Below are 22823 nucleotides of genomic sequence, written 5' to 3' on the forward strand. Positions count from 1 at the left end.
GGGCTGCAGTGTCCTGGGTCATCTGATCGCCATTTGTGACCTTCCTAGATGGCTTCCAAACAAGCAAAATCAATGGGGGAAGGAACCTGGATTTGCTTAATGACTGTGTGACCCACTTGACAACTGCAGTGATTTGCTTAATAACGTTAGTGGGAAACGGGTCATAAAATCAAACATGTCTCAATTAACAATCGCTTTGCTTAGCCATAAACTTTTTTGTCCCAACTGTGGTCATAAGTTGAGGATTTATTGAGGATCACTGAGCCGTGGTGGTGCAGTGGTTAAAGTGCAGTACTGCAGGCTATTTCTGCCGCCTGCCAGCTGCCTGCAATTTGGCAGTTCAAATCTCACCAGGCTCAAGGTTGACTCAGCCTTCTATCCTTTCAAGATGGGTAAAATGAGGACCCAGATTATTGGGGGCAATAGGCTGACTCTGTAAACAGCTTAGAAAGGGCTGCAAAGCACTGTAAAGCGATATATAAGTCTAAGTGCTATTGCTATTACCTGTACTGGTAAAAAAGTGTACAATGAAATGCTGTTCTCTAAATTATATTTAAATTGAATAGTGTTGCTATTGACGTATATGGCAGTAATCGTATTATTTAATGTGGAATTGATTAAAATAAATATACCTTCAATGAAATTTAATTTTGATTCTGGTTCTGCTCCTTTTTTTTAAATAATGCACCTTCTTTCTTACATATCATTCAAAGAGCCTATGCAGCTCTCAATCCAAAAAAGATAGTACATCTGGCTTTAGAGGATGCCACAAAAGTTTGGAAAGTAACTACAAGTAAATTCTCTAATAGTATATAAGCAATTTAATATTTTACATATGTAAGCTCAAGTACAGAAGCATTCTGTGATGGATTAGAAAACAATTCTGTAGGACTACTAAATTTAGTTATCTGTTTCCATAGCCTTGCCTGACAAAGTCATCTTTCAGATATGTAACTTAATTTCCCAGAATTCAGAACCAGCGTGCCTGTTGCTCAGAATTCTGGGAACTGAATTGTACAGTTTTGGAGGATGAAGAAAGATGCAATCATTAATATAATTTGCTCCCAGAAGGAGCAATGACCAAAAGTACTAATTACAATCATTCTGAAAAATGATTTTCTAATGACAATTACTTGGAGGAATCATTTTTAAAATTTCCCTTCATATTTTAAGTACAATGTAAAGCTATGAATGCTAAAAGTTGCTATTGCAATAGAGAAAAATTAGGTTGGGGCATCTACTTTTTAGAGCAACAAATGAAAACTTGGTTCTTAAGAGCCTTGGTAGTACAAGGGTTTAAAGCACCCTGTTATTAAGCTGCTTAAGACCAGCTGCCTGCAATTACTGCAGGGTTCGAATCTCGCCAAGGCTCAAGGTTGACTCAGCCTTCCATCCTTTCTAAGGTAGGTGAAATGAGGACCCAGTTTGTGGGGGCAACAAGCTGACTTTGTATAAATATACAAAAAGGATGAAGGCTATTGCTGAGCACATTGTAAGCCGCCCTGAGTCTTCGGAGAAGGGCGGCATATAAATCAAATTAAAAAAAAAAAAAAAGTCAATATTGTGATCTGAGTTCAGAAAGCCTATCATGGAAACCCATGGTAGACCTCATGATATACTAAAAGATTTTCGATTCAATTTTCCCATTATAGATATCAGATACCAGCTCTTATATTTCTGATAAACAACACTGTTGGATTAGACATGGGGCTTGGGTTTTATTAGGGAGAAAGAAATGTCTTTCTTTTGAAAGAAATTCATTTTTAAACATGGAAATGTTTGTTAAATCTTAACAAAAAGTATCAAGAACAGAAAACAAAACTACAGAAATGTAACACCCAACACATAATTTAGGAATATATATATATATATATATATATATATATAAAAATTTGTACCTTAAGGAGATCCAAAAGAAAGTTTAAGGATTCGTATAAAATGGACACACATAGGTTGAGTCATAGTTTGTTGAGCAAGTCACAATTGGATGAGATCACACATGCAGACCAGAAATGATTAAAGTAATTACTTAGGGCACACAAGATTCTATACCCCAAATAAAACAACATAGCATGTGATAGCCATTGTAAATTCAGGCTGGACTAGATTTGAAAGTGAATATTTAGGTTTCTAGTAAAAATTAATAGCAACTCTATTTTAAAATACAGGATACATGAATGTATGTGAATTAAAAAATACAATAGTCTGTTTTGGATATGTGCACATGCTTAACATGGCACCAAGGCAAAATAAACCCAAAATGCATGGACATATTAATTTAAAAATGAAAACAATACAAAATCTAAATTAGAACAGTGCAACAACATGAACGTTTATCTCAGCAAAATAGCCAAGAGTTTATGTTACTGAGAAACTGCAACAAGTGAAGCTATTTAAGAATTTATGAAGCCAACACTTGGAAAAAATAAAGAATAAAATCCTTCCAAAGCTACTAATATACTAGCAAGACCCAGGATGATACAAACTGTATTCATACAACACCCTGAACCACATAAAAATTAACGTCTTAACCCAGTCGTTATTAATTTATGTTCAAGTATGTCATGCAAACAAAAAATCACCTTCCCATAGCAAGATCCTTAGTATGATCATTGATAGAAATTATAAGCCGCTGAAAACTAATAGGCTAAGAAAGGACATTAATCATTCAAACAATAAATCAGGGTTTTCCAAGGGCCCGATTCCTATGCAACACCAAGCCACAATTAGTAGTCATACCCCCAATTTAACAAACCATAATTAATTCCAGGCAATCTCAACCCAGCCACTGCTTTTACGAAGAATTTTGACTCTCATTAGTGTAAAGCAGGAAAGAAAAACTGCAGCATGGAAAGAAACTTGACAGATCCCTGCAAAGGAATCCTGGTACAGTAGGAGCAATAGGAAGCAAGCAACAGCTTGTGCACATACTCAGGGGATAGTTCAGTTTGTTGTTATTTTCACTCCACCGCAACTCCTTCAGCCCAAAGCCTGAGCCCACCACCAGAAACCTACAACAACAGCCAGCAAGGCAGGCTAGGGAAAAAAAAAAGCTCTTTCAAGAGAGGAAAAGTAAGAGGTCTTGAGAAACCAGAGAAGTGGCCGGAGGGAGAGCTGTGTGGTGCCTTCAATGATCTGACTCTACTTCTCACTTTCCACCCCGCAGAGTGCAATTTAAAGCACAAAAAGTCTCTGCCAGAAGTTTGTGCCGAGCGGGAGGAAGTTTTGGGTTCTCCAAAGATGCTTCACACACTCAAGTAGTACCTGGGAATCCTGACAGCATCTCTTTGGAAGATCCATCCTGCCCGCTCTGGGCAGGTGACACCCATCCCCAAAACTCTGGAGAGTTAGTGCCAGGCTGGCGAAAGGGGGCAAACTGGATGCACTCACCCCCCACCCCCGGAATGGACGTGAAGACATTTCCCAAAAGCTTTGGCAAGAGGAAAACAGGTGTGTATCCCACCCCCCCACACACACCAGATCCTTCCTCTCTTGGAGTGGGGTGGGTGGTTGGGGGGGGAGCAGTGGCAAGTTTTTTTTGGGGGGGGGGGGGAGAGGACAGATTCCCAGCTCTTCCCAGCAGATCCCTTTGGAATCTGCTGGGAAGAGCCACACCAAAAGGAAAAGGGGCAGGGTGGTTTTTTTTTTGGGGGGGGGGAGGTTTCAAGAGATGGTAGGTGGGTCAAAAAAAATCAGGGTGGGGTGGGGGGGTGATAAGAATGGACGCCTCTGGAGGAAGGCTCCTCCTCCTCTTCCTCCTCCAATCACCCCCATCGCTCCCCACCTGCAGAAAGACCCTCACGCCCCCCCCAACTCCCCTCGGCCGTGGCTGATGGGCGTTGTAGTCCAGGCAGGGGAAAGGCTCCCGGGGTGGGGAGGGAGGGAGGGAGGTTGGTTCTTTTAAGGCGGGCGGAGGACGGGGAAGGAGAGCTCCGTCCGGGTTACCTGTCAGGCCTCCTCAAGGCAGGCTCAGCAGCCGCAGCAGCCAGTGGACGAAGCCCCCGAACTTCCATGCAGGGGGGCGGCCTGACCCCTGTGCCAGGGCAGGGGCCCCTCCAGGAGGTGAGAGAGTGGCTGGAAGGCCGCTTGAGCCGCTCGCCAGGCTGCGTAGCACCGCCCGGCCCGGCTGGGACCTGAGACCTCGGCGGCCCCCGCCTCTGTTTATCCTTTCCAGCTGTCTCGGGCTCAGCAAAGCCCCCAACGCCGCCTCCCCCTCCTCCTCTTCTCCCTCCCTCCCCTTTCTCCACCGTTGCGCCCGGCAGTGCGCCTGCGCGACGCTAACTGCGCCACCAGCCCTCTCGATCTCAACGCCGGCCCTTCCGCCGCGCGAGCGGCGCAGACACGCTCCGGGAATAAGCAAAGCCCACCCTCTTTTAACTCTTCCGCGTCTGATTGGCCCGAAGGAAAGGAGTGACAGTTATTCTGGCCAAAGGGAACTCGCCAATTGGCGGGCGGCCCGGGCCAATCTGCGCAGTTAGAGTAAGAGAAAAGAAGGAGACGACACAGGGAACACAAGGGGGCGGGGTTATTACGGGTGGAGGGGATGCTGGGACTTGAAGTTTTCCAAAGGGGCCGTGGTCTCTCCTAAGGCAAATTAGAGACGTGTTTTCTTGAACTTTTTGAGCCCGACGGGACCCCTCCGTACTTTTAAAAATTTTGGAGGGCCCCAGAAGAACTTCATTTGTATGGGTTATATTTATCGATGTTTACTGTATTAAAAATGGAAACTGATGCCTGCATAGAATACTGATTGAACCATGTAAAAAGGAAGAACCATTATTGTAAATATTCACATAATTTTTAAAAGTTAGTAAAATAATAACACTTGTTTTAAGAAATAAAAATAATAATTCCAATGTCTTCGATATCTGGCAGATAATTTTGATTTTGTGGACCTCCTAAGATTTTGGGAGATCCCCAGATGTCCTTGTATCACACTTTTAAGAAATACTGAACTAGAGAAAGAAGTATTACAGTTGGAGGTTAGGAAGGGAGGAAGTTAGCAGCAGCATACTACCACCGTTTTTGTGGCGGTGGGGGAGTCCCTTAAGACTTAAGTTGTATAAGGTGCTTCCTGGGAAATTATTTCCTAATATCCATGCACAAAGAATTACAAAGTTTCAGACAGTGATTTTTTTAAATGGAATATTGCCAAGGAAGAGGATACAAAGACATGTTTCAGAGAAGCGGTTGTTTTAGAAGTATGTAAAATTACACCCTTAAGATATAGGAACCTTTGCCCACATGATCCAAGCAAATGCCTAGTTAAGCGTACCTGACTGGGCAAACATATATGGGATTTCTACCACATCATTCTCAGATTAAACCAGGCTGGAGAGGGAGTTAATAATCCTGCAAAGCAGGGGTGCTATTCAGCAAGTTCTGACAGGTTCTGGAGAACCAGCAAATACCACCTCTGGCTGTCTCAGAGTGGGGTGGGAATTGAGATTTTGCAATATCCTTCCCCTGGAGTGGCGTGGGAATGGAGATTTTGCAATATCCTTCCCCCTGGAGTGGGGAGGAAATGGGCATTTTGCAGTATCCTTCCCCTGGAGTGAGGTGGGAATGGAGATTTTGCAATATCCTTTCCCTGCCATGCCCACCAAGCCACGCCCACAGAACCGGTAGTAAAAAAAAGACTGCTGCAAAAACTGAGTTTTTCAACATAGCACACTGGATCACTGTTTTCTGAACAAATCCCTGTTCACACTGTAGGAAGTTAGCACCCACCCCTTTCCTGGAAGAATGAAATATTTTAGGAAATATTAAAAAGGCAGAATATTATGTTTCCCTGGTTGAGAAATGGAGAAACATGTTTTAAAGACAAAGCAACTCCCACCTTCCTGCTTCCCCCACTTTGTTAATGGGCCAGAGGCAGAAACAGAAACTAACACAATGGGACCCATCTAGAACAGAAACTCACCACATGGCACCTGGGAAAATTACATCAGCCAGCAAGGCTAGCTAAGACCCCCACCCTCTGGGAGTCTGACAACCAATCAGGATACTCTTTCTGGGCCCTAGGAAGTTCAAAGCCAGAGAAAGCATAAAACCCGGGGACTCGCTGTATCTCGGCCCTTTTCGGTTCAGGAACTCAAGCCATGTGATCCTGTCCACCATTAAACCAACTTTCCAAGCAGTCTCCATATTTCCAGTATCTTTTTCCCCACTTGGAGCTGAACCCAGAAGGATATTTCTTCCTACAACACAATACACTAAGCCAGTGTTTCTGAACCTCAGCAACGTTAAGATCTGCTGTATGAATTTTGGGTGCAAATTCATACATGATGCAAAAGATATTGTAGACTAATATTACAATGAAACCAGAATTATTTTTTATTGGTTACTTTATGGATGCTGAACTAAAAAAGAAATATGGAGAACTATTATTTTACAGCCTGTGGTAACTGCAGCAAGATTATTGTATGCACAAAAATGAGTTGCAGTTCCAGTAACTTCCAAAGTTGACCTTTGAGGAAACTGAATGTCTTTCTCTCTTTGTAGGTAAAAGCATCTCAGACTGTAACTTGAATACACCATTTCTGAAGATAACCTTTTCTGTATACGGTAGTACATCTTACTTGGAGATGTTTGTAGCTTTAGCAGCTTAGTTCCTCTGTTATAAAAAATATTTTTTCTCCACATGGAGGCAGCCTCTACAGAATCTTCCTTACTAGTTCCTCCCCTCTGCTGTTTTGCAAACTGTTACCTTTACAGCCCTGTGAAAACTGCAGTCAGGATCTGAGTTGCCGTGATGTGGCTGCTGCAGTGTAGAATGTTGCAATGTCCATAGTTTTACCATTTTTCAGAGTTACTGTTTAGCTAGTCTTTGCATGTCTTGTTGGCAGCTTATACTGAATTTTTAAATTCATTTTCTCACTGGTCTGAAAGTTAAGAACTCACTACAATTCAAGGAAGGATGTGTAAAAGGGCTTTTTTTAAAGACCAGCCAGATATGAAACAAATGCCTAATAGAATTCTTTATTGGCCAAGAGTGATTGGACACACAAGGAATTTGTTTTTGTTGCATATGCTCTCAGTGTACATAAAAAAACAAGATACATTTGTCAAGAATCATAAGGTACAACACTAATGATAGTCATTGTTTACACATAAGCAATGAAATCATACTAGGAAACAATATCAATATAAATTGTAAGGATACCAGCAACAAAGTTACAGTCATACAGTTATAAGTGGGAGGAGATGGGTGATAGGAACGATGAGAAGACTAATAGTAATAGTAATGCAGCCTTAGTGAATAGTTTGAAAGTGTTGAGGGAATTATTTGTTTAGCAGAGTGATGGCGTTCAGGAAAAAACTGTTCTTGTGTCTAGTTGTTCTGGTGTGCAGTGCTCTATACCGTCATTTTGAGGGTAGGAGTTGAAACAGTTTATGTACAGGATGCGAGGGGTCTGTCGATATTTTCACAGCCCTCATGCAGTATACAGGTCCTCAATGGAAGGCAGGTTGGTAGCAATTGTTTTTTCTGCAGTTCTAATTAGGAGGAGCCTGGTGGCTCAGCAGACTAAAGCACTGTTATTAACATCAAGCTGTCTGCAATTACTGTAAGTTCAAATCTCACCAGGCTCAAGGTTGACTCAGCCTTCCATCCTTTCTAAGGTAGGTAAAATGAGGAACCAGTTTGAGGGGCAATAAGCTGACTTTGTATAAATATACAAAAGTATGAAGGCTATTGCTTAACGCATTGTAAGCCGTCCTGAGTCTCCGGAGAAGGGCGGCATATAAATAAAATTAAAAAAAAAAATCCTCTGAAGTCTCTACTGTTGATACTTGTTGTCTAGTATTGTAAGAGGTGGTAGTATGGGAGGGTTTCTCCTAAAGTCTACCACCATTTCTACAGTTTTGAGTGTGTTCAGTTCCAGATTGTTCCGGTCGCACCATGAGGCTAGTTGTTCAACCTCCCACTGGTATGTGGATTCTGGTCTCAATTGTGCTCATAGATAGATAGATAGATATAGATACTGTAGGTAGGTAGGTAGGTAGGTAGGTAGGTAGGTAGAAAGAAAGAAAGAAAGAAAGAAAGAAAGAAAGAAAGAAGGAAGGAAGGAAGGAAGGAAGGAAGGAAGGAAGGAAGGAAAGAAAGAAAGAAAGAAAGAAAGAAAGAAAGAAAGAAAGAAAGAAAGAAAGAAAGAAAGAAAGAAAGAAAGAAAGAAAGAAAGAATTCTTTATTGGCCAAGTGTGATTGGACACACAAGGAATTTGTCTTTGGTGCATAGACTCTCAGTGTACATAAAAGATACATAAATGGAATAAATGGAGGAATGGAGTTAATCCTCAACTTATAACCGCAATTGAGCCCCAAATTTCGGTTGCTAAGCAAGATAGTTGCTCCACTTCATGACCTTTCTTGCCACAATTGTTAAATGAATTACTGCAGTTGTTAAGTTAGTCACATGGTTGTAAAGTGAATTGTGCTTCCTTATTGACTTTGCTTGTCAGAACGTCGCAAAAAGTGATCACATGTGCCCAGGACACTGCAAAACCGCATAAATATGAACCAAGCATCTGAATTGTAATCATATGACCGTAGGGATGCTGCAAGAGTCACAAGTGTGAAAAACGGTCATAAGTCACTTTTTTAGTGCTTTTGTAACTTCAAACAGTCACTAAATGAATGGTTGCAAAGTGAGGATTACCTGTATATGACTTCTCCTATATCTCAGGCCAACTGCTCCCATCTATACTATGAAGATGCTGGAACAAGGCCTTCTCTTCCCTACTGGTTGTCATCTGGATATATCAGCATTTCAGATTTGGTAGCTCCAGTTAAGAATTGCTGAGATGTCCCAAAGGTGCTTTTTCAGGAGGCACCTGGGCTTTTATGTTTTTTTTCTTTGAAGGCGTTTCGCTTCTCATTCCAGAAGCTTCTTCAGCTCTGACTGGATGGTGGGGAATGGAAGGATTTATACTTCTTGCAGACAGCTGGTCACTTGCATCCTTTTAGAGAGTCGTTGAGGCCACTTGGAGGTTTTATCTGTGTCTTCAGGGTCACCCGAGTGGTGCAAATGGGTGTGGAGCCTTCTTGGAACTGTTGAAAAGGACTGTGTTGTAGACTGAAAATCAATGATGTTGCATTTCCCCCCCCCCCCCGTTCAATCGAACAGCTTGAGAGAGAGCTGTTCAATTTTGCCATAGTTGGCCCTTCTTTCAAACCAGTGAACCTCTGTCCAAAATGTGGACTTTGCTATCTTCAAAAGAGCGGCTTTTGTCTTTTAAATGCAGATACCAGCGACCGGTAAGATCCCACAGAGTTGGTCTCCTCCGGGTCCCGTCAGCTAAACAATGTCGGCTGGCGGGCCCACGGGGGAGGGCCTTCTCTGTGGCTGCCCCAGCTCTCTGGAACCAGTTACCTCCTGAGATCCGGACCATCCCCACCCTACTGGCCTTCCAAAAAGCGGTGAAGACCTGGCTTTCCCGGCAGACCTGGGGCCGTTGATCTCGCTCTTGTGATCTGGCGAGATCCAGCCATGAATGGTGTGAATGGGTTTTAATGTTTTAATGTTTAAATGTTTTTATAATGTTTTTTTTTTCTTTTTTTTTAAATGCATTGTAAGCCGCCCTGAGTCTCCGGAGAAGGGTGACATATAAATTGAATGAATGAATGAATGAATGAATAAATAATAACAGAATAAGAGAGTTGGAAGGGACCTTGGAGGTCTTCCAGTCCAACCTTCCTGCTCAAGCAGGAGAACCTAGACTATTTCAGATAAGTGGCTGTCTAGTCTCTTCTTAAAAACTTCCAGTGATGGAGCACCCACAAGTTCTGGAGGCCAGCTGTTCCACTGGTTAACTGTCCTCACTGTTAGGAAGTTTCTCCTTAATTCCAGGCTGCTTCTCTCCTTGATAAGCGGACTGCTGAATCTGAAGTCCTGATGGGTTCGTTCTCCCATGTTAACAGCTGGCTAAAATAGGACGCCAATGTCCAGCTGTCTGCAAGGAGTATCAATCCTTCCATTTCCCATCCAGTCAAGAGCTGAAGAAGCTTCTTGGGTGAGAAGCGAAATGTCTTCAAAAGGAAAAAAAAAACCCAAGAAAGTCCAGTTGCCTGGGGGGGGGGGCGGAAACACCTTTGGGACGACGACGATCTGAATGACCGAGAATCTCTAACAAGACTAATTTGCTGAGGTGATTTTTCTCTTTGCAGGGTGGGGGAGGTGTGACCCGGCGGCCGCCATCGCGGCTTGCTGCTCCCCATCCCCCCCCACACTTTTCAGTCGACGACTCGGTAGCTGCCCTTGGAAAGCGGCTGGCTATAAACGGCCCACCTAAAGACGTCTCCAGGCCAGGGGTGAAATCCAGCAGATTCTGACAGGTTCTGGAGAACCGGTAGCAGAAATTTTGAGCAGTTCGGAGAACCGGCAAATACGTCCTCCGGCTGGCCTCAGAGTGGGGTGGGAATGGAGATTTTGCAATATCCTTCCCCTGGAGTGAGGAGGGAATGGAAATTTTGCAATATCCTCCCCTCAGGAGTGGGGAAGGAATGGGGATTTTGCAGTATCCTTCCCCTGGAGTGGGGTGGGAATGGGGATTTTGCAGTATTCTTCCCCTGGAGTGGGGTGGGAATGGAGATTTTGCAATATCCTTCCCCTGGAGTGAGGAGGGAATGGAAATTTTGCAATATCCTCCCCTCAGGAGTGGGGAAGGAATGGGGATTTTGCAGTATCCTTCCCCTGGAGTGGGGTGGGAATGGGGATTTTGCAGTATTCTTCCCCTGGAGTGGGGTGGGAATGGAGATTTTGCAATATCCTTCCCTCAGGAGTGGGGAGGGAATGGGGATTTTGTAGTATCCTTCCCCTGAAGTGGGGTGGGAATGGGGATTTTGCAGTATCCTTCCCCTGGAGTGGGGTGGGAATGGAGATTTTGCAGTATCCTTCCCCTGGAGTGGGGTGGGAGTGGAGATTTTGCAATTTCCTTCCCTCAGGAGTGGGGAGGGAATGGGGATTTTGTAGTATCCTTCCCCCAGGAGTGGGGAGGGATTGGGGATTTTGCAATATCCTTCCCCCCAGGAGTGGGATGGGAACGGGGATTTTGCAGTATCCTTCCCCAGGAGTGGGGCGGGAATGGAGATTTTGCAGAATCCTTCCCCAGCCACCCCCACCAAGCCCACAGAACCGGTAGTAAAAAAAAAAAAATGTGGCTTTCACCACTGCTCCAGGCGCCGGGGCCATGGCTCGAAGCAATCGCTCCCCTCGTCCTCCTTCGCTTGGCCGGCACCCAAGCCCTCCCTCCTGGCCGGTTGCGACGCCGAGGCTCCCGCGTGTAGTGCTGCTTCCAGCCGGCGGAGGCTGCTGCTGCTGTGGCGGCGAGGGAGGGAGGGCGGGAGGGAGGCGCGGCGTCGGCGCCCTCCCCTCCTTTCCCCTCCTCTCCCTCCGCTTCTCCCCGCGGCGTCCTTGTCTCGGCATAGATCGGGCTAAGGCAGCAGGCGGGAGGGAGCGTTTCCTCCGGCCGCGCTTCGGTGGGAGCCCCGGAGGGGAGGAGCAGCCTGGCCAGGAGGAGCTCGCCCCGCTGCGGCCGCACGAGGATCCGGAACAAGCTCAGCTTCCTTCTTCCCAAGCCCTCCGTGCCTGCCGCCGCCGCCGCCGCCGCTGCCTCCTCCTGGCCTGCCGGCTGGTTGCCTGCCTCCTGAAGCCACCCCGCCCCGCGAGGCGTCCTCTTCTTCTTCTTCTTCTTCTTCTTCTTGCAGGTCGTCAGAAAGCGGCCTGACTGCTGCGGTTTGCCTCGCTTTTTTCTTTCTTTGGCTCTCCCGATTGCTCGCTTCTTCCGACCAACCTGCCCTTTCCCACCCACCCACCCAGCCGCCGCTTCCCCCCTTCTCCTGGCCCGGCTCTTCTGCTGCTGCTGCTGGTGGTAGTAGTAGTGCTGGGGGACTCCCTCCTGCTCCCAGCCGGCCCTTCCGACCTGCCCCGCTCAGCTGTCCTTGGAGGTGAGGTGAAGTGTAACAGTAAGGGACCCGGGAGGTCATCTAGCCCAACCCCCGACCTTATACGAGGGGATTCGAACCCGCCGATCTTTCTGCTCGACAAGCTCAGGGGTCTTTAGCCTCTGAGCCACCTTAAGTCAGGCCCAAGTTGAAGACCGCTCGCCTGGGGAAGGCGGATTTAAGGCACGCCGGGTGGATGATCGGCTTGCGGTTCGCCGGCTGAGCGCCGCCACCCTTGGATCTGAACGCTCTCGTCCTCCTCGCCCCGCAGAGACGGTTCCCCCCCCCGAGGCAAGGAAAGGCGCAACCGGCCGCCCCCCCCCCCCAGTCCTCAACTGGCCCTTTCCTAATTATGAGCGCTGCTTCCTCCGATCGAGCGCCGCTTCGGGTGGATTTCTCCGGGCTCCGTTCGGTCGGGGGTCTTCGCTGATTCGGCAGACCATACCACCCCCCCCCCATCCACCCCCGGCCTCCAATGAAGCCTTGATCGCCAGGCGGGGTCGTCGGAAATCCACCCCCACCCCACCTCCCCTTCTCTCTCGTCTTGCCTCCTGCTTTTCCCGGGCGGGAAACGTTGAAGAGCAACATGCCGGCGCAATGCCTGGAGAGGCCCCGCTGTTCCTTCCGCGCTTTGCCTTTCCTCTTTGGCGCAGCTGCCCTGCTGGGGCTGCTGCCGGTGCTTCGGAGCTCCGGTTCGGATACTCCCATGGAGATCACGCCGCAGCCCAGCTTGGTGACCGAAGGCATCACCGCCTCTCCGCCGGTTCCCGCCGAGAGCCCCCCCGACACCGGACACCCCAAGAACGTTTCCACCAACGGGCACGGCAAGCATCGGAAACTTTTCCCGGTCCTGGCTCTTCAGTACGAAGCGGTGCACGTGCCCTTTGAGATTACGCTCTGGATCTTGTTGGCCTGCTTGATGAAACTAGGTAGGTTGGTTTCGGGGGTGCCCGACGGGCTCTGGGGGGTTGTGTATGTGTGTGTGTGTGAGTGAGTAAGCGACACAAAAGTTATGGCGTGCCATGCAGAAAAAGAACTTTTGTTTGCTCCAAGGTCTCCTTCCCACTTTCTTAAATGCCGTCCTTTTCTGTTGAGCGGAATAGAAAAGCTGCCCCTTCAGGGAAAGGTGATAAAGGTAGTCCTCAATTTACAATCATTAATTTAGTGACCATTGGAAGTTACAATGGCAGCGAAAATAAGGGACCGGTCCTCGCACTCTTACAACCGTCCCAGCATTCTCACGGTCATGAGGTCAAAATTCAGGGGTTTGACACATCTGACAGGGTTGCAGTGGGATTGCCATTTGTGACCTTCCTGGCCGGCTTCGGGCAAGCAAAAAGTCAATGAGGGAAGCTAGATTTGCTTAATGACTGCACGATTCCCTTAACAACCGCAATATTTGCTTTATAACCCTGGTAAAAAAAAAAAAGGTTGTAAAATTAGGAGCAACTCACTTAACAACTGCCTTGCTGAACAATTGGCTCCAATTGCGGTCGTAGGTTGAGGACTACCTGTATATTCCTCCAGAGATGCTCTGTAGCCATATGGTGTAACATGGGCGACCAGGAAATTACGGAAGGCAGCTTCCAACAATTTATGAGCCCTGGTGGCTCAATGGTTAGAATGCGGTATTGCAAACTATCTCTGCCCCCAGCCTGGAGTTTGATCCTCATGGGCTCAAGGTTGACTTGGCCTTCCATCCTTCTGAGGTTGGTAAAATGAGGACCCAGTTTGTTGGGGGCAATAAGCTGATTCTTTAAACCGCTTAGAGAGGGCAGTAAAAGGTCTATGAAGTGGTACATAAGTCTGAGGGTTATTGCTAGAGAAGAGGTGCAAGGATGATCATAAAGGCAAATCCATGTGCCTTTGATGGTCTTGTTTCTCTTGGCATGTGCTCTGTATTACCTGACTCACAGCATTCCTGAGGGTCAGAAGTCAAATAAATCATGGTGCAATTATGATGCCTTCTGATGCACATAAAGGACAGGTGGAGCTTTGACACTACCACCATCGTGACCCCCTGTGGGTACAAGAAGTGTATTCTTTCAGGTTAATCTTGTAACTAAGTGTATTATGTGCTAGGCAGCATAGAGGTTAGTCTGGTTTATTTTTGGAAATTTAAGTGGATCAGGAAGGAGATTGGTGAGCATGGGCTAAATTGTATTCCTCCGCTATCTGTGTGTGATCTCCACTGGGACACAATTGAGTCTGCAGGAGAAAAGTGTGTATGTGTTTTTCCCTAGCAGTCAAGGTATATTTTTAAAATAGGTGCCCCTCCCTATAGTTATGATCTCTTTCTCCAAGCAGACATCCTGCTGGCTTCTTGGCGTTGTCTGGACTGGATAGTATTGGTGTGAGAATGCAACACACTTGGAAGACACCTGGAGGAAAGGCTGGCCTATTAGAATAGCTGGGCAGCCTTCTATTGAGAATCCTCTAATGCAAATCTATGGAGAACCAGGAATGTGAATGCTAAATTCTGCTTTCTTGTCCGTCTTCATTTGACACCTTGGTTGACTAGGCTTTTTTCATTAGAGGTATGTGTGAGCAGTACTTCTGAAAAAGACAGCTCTATAAGCAGGTCCTTTGCCTGCAGAAGGTCCCATGTTTAATATCTGACATGACTAGCAGAGTCTGCTGCCCAAAATTCTGAAGCTGCTATGCTGATTCAGGCTTGACGAGCCACTGGTCTAATACAATTCAAAAACTTCCTGTGTTCCCGAGAAACATGTCAGGAATATTTCTGACCAGGTTTCTTTTAGGCAACTAATATTCTGAATTTAGGCACCGAATTTAAGTGAGGACACTGATGAGATTTAGGAAAAAAACATGTCCCATTGTCCCATTTCTCTTTATCTAAGTTTGGATTTTATATTTGGCTTCTGAAGCTAGGTGAAATAGCTTTAACTGGCTCTTCTTGATAGAGCAATAATACCGTGTTTTCCCGAAAATAAGACCCTGTCTTATTTTTTTTTTGAACCCCGAAATAAGCACTTGGCCTTATTTTGGGGGAGGTCTTATTATTTTGGGGTGCGTGGAGCAAGATGGGGCTCCTTTTGCCGTCTTGCCTGATTTTCAGCTCTGCTTTTAAATATTTTCAGGGAGGGCTTATTTTCAGGGGGAATCTTATTTTAGCACATGCGCTCAAAAGCCCGATTGGGCTTATTATCAGGGGACGTCTTCTTTTTGGGGAAACAGGATATTTATACACCAAGTCACAGAAAGCCTCTTGGATTTGGGAAAGAACAGTACAACTGGTATAGAGAAATGCCCCTTTTTTTACACTCCATCAAAATTTGCCTTATAAATGGAAAACTTATGCCAATATGAGTAGGCTGCAAGCTGATCTTTGAACATGTTGGTTATTACTTTTACGGGTGCCTGTTTTGTCTATCCTGCAATCTCATACATTTTTTTTCCTGATTTAGACTGGACAGTTACAGTAATTAATTAGAGGGCATCCCTGCTAAAACAGAGACTGGTATTTAAGACTGGAGAGGAGAACTCTTGTGCGCAATATTTTCGTTTAATAAGGAGGAAGGCAAGTTCTTTCTCCTGGGTGGGAACACTGCACATTTCTTCGGCTGTATGATTCTTGCACATTCTTGTGCACTAACCATCTGCAACAAAATTAAGGAACTGGACTGTTGGGGGAAGTGCTGTTGTGCAAGCTTTTAGGCAAGAAGGAATATCGTGGAAGAGGACAAATGGCTTGTAACAAACTTTCTATTCCTAAATAGAGCCTAGCAGGAGGAGATCTCCCCTGTGGATTTATGTCTAGTTACTTTGTAAAAGGCCTCCTTTCAAATATTTATTTCTAAAGGGAAGCTTAATGTGGGAGAAAGGAAACAAGGAAACAAAATATTGCTTGGCCTGGTCAGATTTTAAAAACAAAGTTGAAATCTCTGCAGCTGAACTCTGCAAAGTCTGAAATGAGCCTGCCACTTGTGAAGTAATGGTGTCGTTAGGGAATCTGGCAATGCAGTAATTGCTTTACAAGCAAAGAGCCCTGGTTAATCCACAGCATTTCTGGATAGGACTGCGGGGGGAAAAAATCTCTCTGTGAAACCCCAGAATGCTGCTGCTACCTGTCCATGTGCGGGAAATTCCTTTTTATTTCAAGTTGGGGGGCTTTCCATTCTTTGGAAGTTCATACCATCTCCTTGTCTTTAAATCACAATAACTAGGTTTGCCTAATGTTCTAAGCTGGTGTTTTTCAACCTCAGCCACTTTAAGATCGCAGAACTTAAACTCGCAGAATAGGTAGGGAATTCTGGAAGTTGACATACATACATCTTAAATTTGCCATTTTGAAAAATAAAACCTTGGTCTGCAGTGACATGCTTGGGTCAGAAAAACTACCGCTAAATGTATGTTGCAGGGTATTCTTTGGCCAGAATTAGCAGGTAGGAAGAGACCAAGGAAAGGTGTTTCATGGGAATGGAATGGGACAACTCACTGCAGCCAACTCGCTACGACTAATTCGCCTTGGGACCCAACTCTCTGCGGGACAATTCAACAATTCAATTTAATTACTTAAAATAATTAAAACAGCATTTTCATTTTTGTCATTCATATTTCATTTTGTCCCTCCTTCAGCATCCTTCCCTTAATTATTCTATTCCACTATTCTTTTGATATTAGTGTAACTTTTGTCCCGTGGCGAGTTGGCCATAGTGAGTTGGCTGCAGTGAGTTTGGTGCAGTGAGTTGGCCAAGGCGAGTTGGGGAACTATAGGCAGGTATGGGGTGCTTGTAACAGTGATGTGATGTACATAATTGCAGCAGACATCCAGATGTCATAATCACATTTGCACAAGAGGCGCCTGTTGACATCATAGTTTGTTATGGACATTATTGCTGGGGACACTCAGATTTCTAATATGCACATCATGCTAACTATGGTTTGTTGACCATGCCAATTGGTGAGAAAATCCACTATGATTTATTTAGTCAACCACAGTACAAATTGGTGAATGCGAACACAGTATTAATTTGGTTTCTGTTTGCTGGCGAATTTGGGGGTTGAAGTCCATGCATCTTAAAGAGGCTGAGGTTAAGAAATGCTGCTCTAAACTGTAGCCTAAGAAGCTACTCCACTGCATATAGAAGGTTATATGAAGTTGGTAGGCACCTTGGTAGTCTGGTCCAATGCGGTACATTGAGATAAAGCGTCTTCTTCTTGTTTCTGAGCAACAGACCTTTGATGACAAAATGTTTCTGTTGTAACTTGGAAACACCAAGGAATAATGCTGACATGTGGCACTTGAAAGGTCCCTCAAGAAAAATAAGCTAAAAGAGGATAAAAAGATCAGAAGGAGGTGATTCTAATTTTGACTATTGTGGTCCTTGGGGTCTATGCCAACAAGCTGGAGCATCTATTTGTCTGCGCTCTGGGAAGCTGCAACTCAGGATGCGCCCCAGCAGGATTTATTGATGGGATTTATACAGTTTATTGATTGACTCAGTCCTGAAGGACTCTAGTGAGTGTACGAAACATAATAATCACAATAGCAGCGTATTATAATTCAAAACAGTCATGTTTACTCATGATTAAATAATTATTTTGTAATAGCTTCTTGGCCTTTTGGACTTAGGTCAAGTGCAGTATGATTCATCAACTGAATAGAGTTAAATTCCTACAACATATTAAGCTAAGAAAATTTTAAAAGAATGCCAAGATTAACATTCACCGGGCCACACATGTTGTGCTGTTTCTGGTTAGGTAATTGATTTGATCAGAATGTTGTCTGAATTCAGTCCCTGGGTAAACGAGCAGAGAGCTGTAGGGTTTTTCTGCTGTTGAGCCAAATAACATTTTCCCTGCAGCATTTCAGTTCTGTTTATTGATGGCAACCTTGGACTTAGAAGGTGATGGATGAGAAAATGGAAAAACATCTCTGTAGAAGCTGGTGGAAATCAGGAGGAGGCTGCTGAGCTGTAGGTAAACAAATGCCCAGTTCCAAGCATCTCTTTGATTCCTGCTATGGTTTGTGGTTGGCTTCCTGCCTGGCATTTTGGAAGACTGGCAAAATACTGTCTTTTATGCTAGCTGGTGGAGGGCAGAGGGAGAAAACCATGGGGGAAATCAAGAAAGGATCTCTAACTATGCTTGGATGGAGGGATATTTGGTTACCTAACATTTTGTTGTTGTTGTTGTTGTTAGTTGTGAAGTCATGTCCGACCCATCGCGACCCCATGGACAATGTTCCCCCAGGCCTTCCTGTCCTCTACCATCCTCTGGAGTCCATTTAAGATCACACCTATTGCTTCAGTGACTCCATCCAGCCACCTCATTCTCTGTCGTCCCTTTCTTCTTTTGCCCTCAATCGTTCCCAGCATTAGGCTCTTCTCCAGTGAGTCCTTCCTTCTCATTAGGTGGTCAAAGTATTTGAGTTTCATCTTCAGAATCTGGCTTTCTAAAGAGCAGTCAGGGTTTGGCAAAACTACAGCCCAAAAATAGCCCGATCTGCTGGAAGTGTAAGAAGACACAAGGAACCTTCTATCATTTATGGTGGACATGCCCGGCAGCAAAGAAATTTTGGTCTAACATCAAAAAATGGTTGGAACAAATAACAGAAACACAGATAGATAAAGAACCAGAAATGTTTTTACTAGGAATTTTTAATAAATCATACCCTAAAGATATTAAATATCTCACAATTCACATACTAACAGCTGCAAGAATAATATATGCAAAAAATTGGAAACAAGAAAAAACGCCAAACGAAACAGATTTAATAGAAAAAATTTTAGAATGAGCTGAAATGGACAGGTTAACCAAAGAAATACAAGAAAGAGAAGAATCAGACTGCTACAAAATATGGAATAAATGGTATAATTGGTTAAAAATTAGAAATAAACAAAAAACCTAGAGGGGAAATATTACCGGTATAGAAAATGTCATTAGACTAAGGAGAGGGGAAGAAATATATAACAAGCAGAATATCACTTTGAAACAATGCTTAAGAAGGAAACATAATTTCTTTTTGTTTATATGTTGTATAAATGTTTGTTGTGTGTATGTCATGTTATGTTTTTTTTTTAATATTTATACTCTAATAAAAATTTAATTTTATAAAGAGCAGTCAGGGTTGATCTCCTCTAGGACTGGCCGGTTTGATCGCCTTGCAGTCCAAGGGACTCGCAGGGGTCTACCGAACATTTAATTTCAAGTATATGTGTCCTGATTTTATGGTGGGTTTTTAAAATTTGAAATTGGTTTTAAATTGAAATGTTTTAAATTATGGGCCAAACTTATTTAATTATTTTAAATCTATTTTAACTTTTGTGTACAAATGTTTTACTTTGGCTGTTCACCGCCCTGAGTCCGAAAGGAGAAGGGTGGTATAGAAATTTGATAAAATAAATAAACAAATAAACAAACAAACAAACAAACAAACAAACAAACAAATAAATAAATAAATGTGCCATGGATGTACTATGCAGACAGAGGGTGGTTTCTGCAGAGAAGGTTGGTTGTTAAATTAAGTCTGTGTTGAGTCAAGCTTGACTCCTGGTTACTTCAGGACATGTCTTTGCGGCTCTCTTGGAAATATTAGGAAAGAATTGGTTTGTCTTTGCCTTATTCTGAGATGGTTTTTTTCAAGTTCCCTGAAGGGCTGTTCCCTATCCAAATGTTCACCAGCTCTAATTCCACTTACCTTTTGGAGATCTGTCAGAGTTGTCTAATGCTGCAGCTGCTGCTGGTCGATGAGCGGACGCTTGCAAATGATGATGCTAGTTTTATTCTTAACTTACTGCACTTGTGAACTTCAAAGCAGATGGGAGGATTTCACTGAAACCCTAGCCAAGACTACTATTGAAATATTGAGATAATGAGATGGGCAGCATATACATCTAATAAATAAGGTAACCTAATTTTAGGATAATGAAGTCTGTTTTTAATTCGTTCAACTTCAAAGTTGTTTTCAACTGTCAAAGGCCATTTCAAAGGGGATGGAATATTGAGATCAGATTGGGGTTAACTGTAGGAGTGATGACTTACTATGAACATGTCTTTGTTCTCTTGTATTTTTGTGTTCGTTTTATATTTTTGATACAGTCAAATGACTAAATCAATAAGATTTTTTATTATTATTAATTAAACTTAATATGTTTTCTTAGTTATGATTCCAGTCCAATCTTTGAATACATATGTTGGCCTAAGCCACATTTTGGTTTAACCATGATCATTGGTAGGGCACTTTTGATAGAATAGAATAGGTTAGGTTAGGTTAGGTTAGGTTAGGTTAGGTTAGGTTAGGTTAGGTTAGGTTAGGCTAGGCTAGGCTAGGCTAGGCTAGGCTAGGTTAGAATAGGTTAGATTAGAATAGCATAGCATAGCATAGCATAGCATAGCATAGCATAGCATAGCATAGCATAGCATAGCATAGCATAGCATAGCATAGCATAGCATAGCATAGCATAGAATAGTAGAATAGCCTAGCCTAGCCTAGCCTAGAATTCTTTATTGGCCAAATGTGATCGGACACACAAGGAATTTGTCTCCACGTAATCCTCGACTGACAATCATTTTTTTAGTGACCAAAGTCAACAGGGAAAGCCAGATTTGCTTAACAACCACGTGATTCACTCAGCAGTTGCAGTGATTTGCTTAACAAAATGTGGCAAAAGAATATTGTAAAATCAGGCACAACAGCAGCTTTGCTTATCAATGGAAAGTCCCAACTGTGGTTATAAGTCAAGGGTTACCTGTATTTTGTTGCTCTGCAGATATTTCTGATTTTTTACCAAAATATTTGAAGGAACTAAGGCTCGGTGGTAGCCGAGTACTTGTTCAAAAAGCAAGACATTGGGGGCTACATTTTGGGGATCAACCAGTAAAGCAGATCTGGAGATGTTAAAAGCCTTCTCTTTGTGCAGATAATATAGAACTAAGCAGACAGATGGTGCATTTCCTATATCATCCCAAATATTTTATATTCTCTTAAAAAAAAATAGAACATTGGAAGAGCAAAGTAAAATAAATGCCAATAAAAAGGGGAAAAAAAGAAAATGAGAAAATATGTAGTGGGTGGAAGATAAAACATCAGTAAATAAACAGTATTTACAATTGCTGTAAATGTTTAAAATACACTGCTGCTTTATTTCAATAATTAATTATGTTTAGCTCTCTTGAAAGACTTGATGGCTGACTCAAAAAGGTATCAGAGCTGTAGAGTTCTTCTGTGGATAAAATCTGCATGCAGAAATCCTGGCATATTTTTTCATGCTATCTAAGCTAGTATGATGAAAGGGCTTTTTTCCCCCTCCCAGGAAAACTTTAAATGGATAGAATAAAGTTGTTGTTTTTTAATTCTATCTATGCCACAATAAAGCTGGTTCCTTCTCAATTGCTACCAGTATAATGTGAAGTTCTAAAGTAGACCTTTCCTTTCCTTTCCTTTCCTTTCCTTTCCTTTCCTTTCCTTTCCTTTCCTTTCCTTTCCTTTCCTTTCCTTTCCTTTCCTTTCCTCTCCTCTCCTCTCCTCTCCTCTCCTCTCCTCTCCTCTCCTCTCCTCTCCTCTCCTTTCTCCTCTCCTGTCCCTCTCCTCTCCTCTCCTCTCCTCTCCTCTCCTCTCCTCTCCTCTCCTCTCCTCTCCCTTCCCTTCCCTTCCCCACCTGCCCCTCCTTTCCTTTCCTTTCCTTTCCTTTCCTTTCCTTTCCTTTCCTTTCCTTTCCTTTCCTTTCCTTTCCTTCCCTTCCCTTCCCTTCCCTTCCCTTCCCTCCATCCCTCCCTCTTTCTTGTGAGTATAAATCAATTTATTTTAAATTCATATTAGTTTTGTGCCCATTTACTTCAGCTACAAATGTTTAATTCTCAAGAAAAGATATCTCTGTACAGGATTTACTTTTTTAGTCTGATGTGGGTTTTTTTCTCAAAATACAAATTTAGCCCATATAGTACTTACTGTAGAACACTCTTTTCTGTGCATCTTGGTATCTGTTTCTAAAGTCATGGTTTATCTTGCAAGGTTTGTTTGGAGATGTGTGTTCTAATCTGCCCATTGACTTTAGCAGTGCAAATTAAATTGTCTTACTCCAAATTGCAGAACGCAAGGTGAAATTCTCAAACATCTGTAGCAGCTGGTAGAGAAAAGCCCTGATAATATATGATAAAGGTGTAGAGAACAGAACTGCGATTCCAGGTGCTAGAAATGCCCCTGTATTATTCTGTACAATATTGGTGGGTGAGCAGACACCTACTCTATAGCCGGCAGTTTCAATTTTAGGTCAGACCAAAATGGATAATTATTTAGGAATGATTTTCAGCCTTAGCTCAGAGATCTCAATTGCAGCGTGCAGACTAACAATTTAGTTCCGTATTCTAGTTGTCTCCCAAATAAATGTATGGGTTGCTAAAACTGATTATTGGATGGATGCACTGCTTCATCCTACTAACGTGAGGTAAGCTCAGAAATAAAGGTTTGATCCACATTTCCAATTCGCCGCCTGCACCTCTGTGTCTGCTTGTTTAACTATCGCTGTTTCTAAAATTTACAGTAATTGACGGGCAGTTCCAGACCAGTTCAAAATAACAGGGCATGCATATGCCTTGTAGGTCTTTCACTCTTGAGTTGCTTACAGCATATATTTTTTTCTGACTCCTGCTCCTCATTCACAAATGAGCTGTTATGTGTCTCCCAAACACCTTATATTTGCTTATTTCCACCAAACTGAAGGAAGGGATGAGGCATCATTATTTGAATGAACCTGTGTTTGAATCAGCACCTTTTTTTTTTTTTAACAACATGCGTTCATCCGATACTGCACTCTGTGGTTAGGAACAATGTTTAAGTCAAACTGATAGTATATATATATATATATTTTCTTACTTCTTCGTAGGGTTTATGTGTGTTTTTCCTCTAGCCAGGTTT

At 43.6% G+C, this 22823-nt stretch overlaps 2 protein-coding genes across 3 annotated transcripts in view; one reads left to right on the forward strand and one right to left on the reverse strand.

Annotated features, from left to right (window-relative positions):
• Positions 1-4208, reverse strand: part of WDTC1 (WD and tetratricopeptide repeats 1) — a 30633-nt gene extending 26425 nt beyond the window's left edge. Inside the window, exon 1 of one of the 2 annotated variants that reach the window (XM_070950183.1) lies at positions 3946-4208. The gene's annotated coding sequence lies outside the window, so the exon portion shown is untranslated. Of the gene's footprint in view, positions 1-2931; positions 2951-3945 lie in introns of those variants that run through there. The other variant, XM_070950184.1, reaches the window with a different exon arrangement.
• An 8072-nt stretch (positions 4209-12280) lies between these two features.
• Positions 12281-22823, forward strand: part of SLC9A1 (solute carrier family 9 member A1) — a 96303-nt gene continuing 85760 nt past the window's right edge. Inside the window, exon 1 of the mRNA XM_070950127.1 lies at positions 12281-12873. Within this exon, the coding sequence (XP_070806228.1) occupies positions 12531-12873 (343 nt within the window). The 5' untranslated portion in view covers positions 12281-12530. The remainder of the gene's footprint in view (positions 12874-22823) is intronic.

The sequence above is a fragment of the Pituophis catenifer genome, unplaced genomic scaffold (genome assembly GCF_029215685.1).
Source record: "Pituophis catenifer annectens isolate HBS135680 unplaced genomic scaffold, rPitCat1.0.hap2 SCAF_9, whole genome shotgun sequence".
Taxonomy (NCBI): Eukaryota; Metazoa; Chordata; class Lepidosauria; order Squamata; family Colubridae; genus Pituophis; species Pituophis catenifer.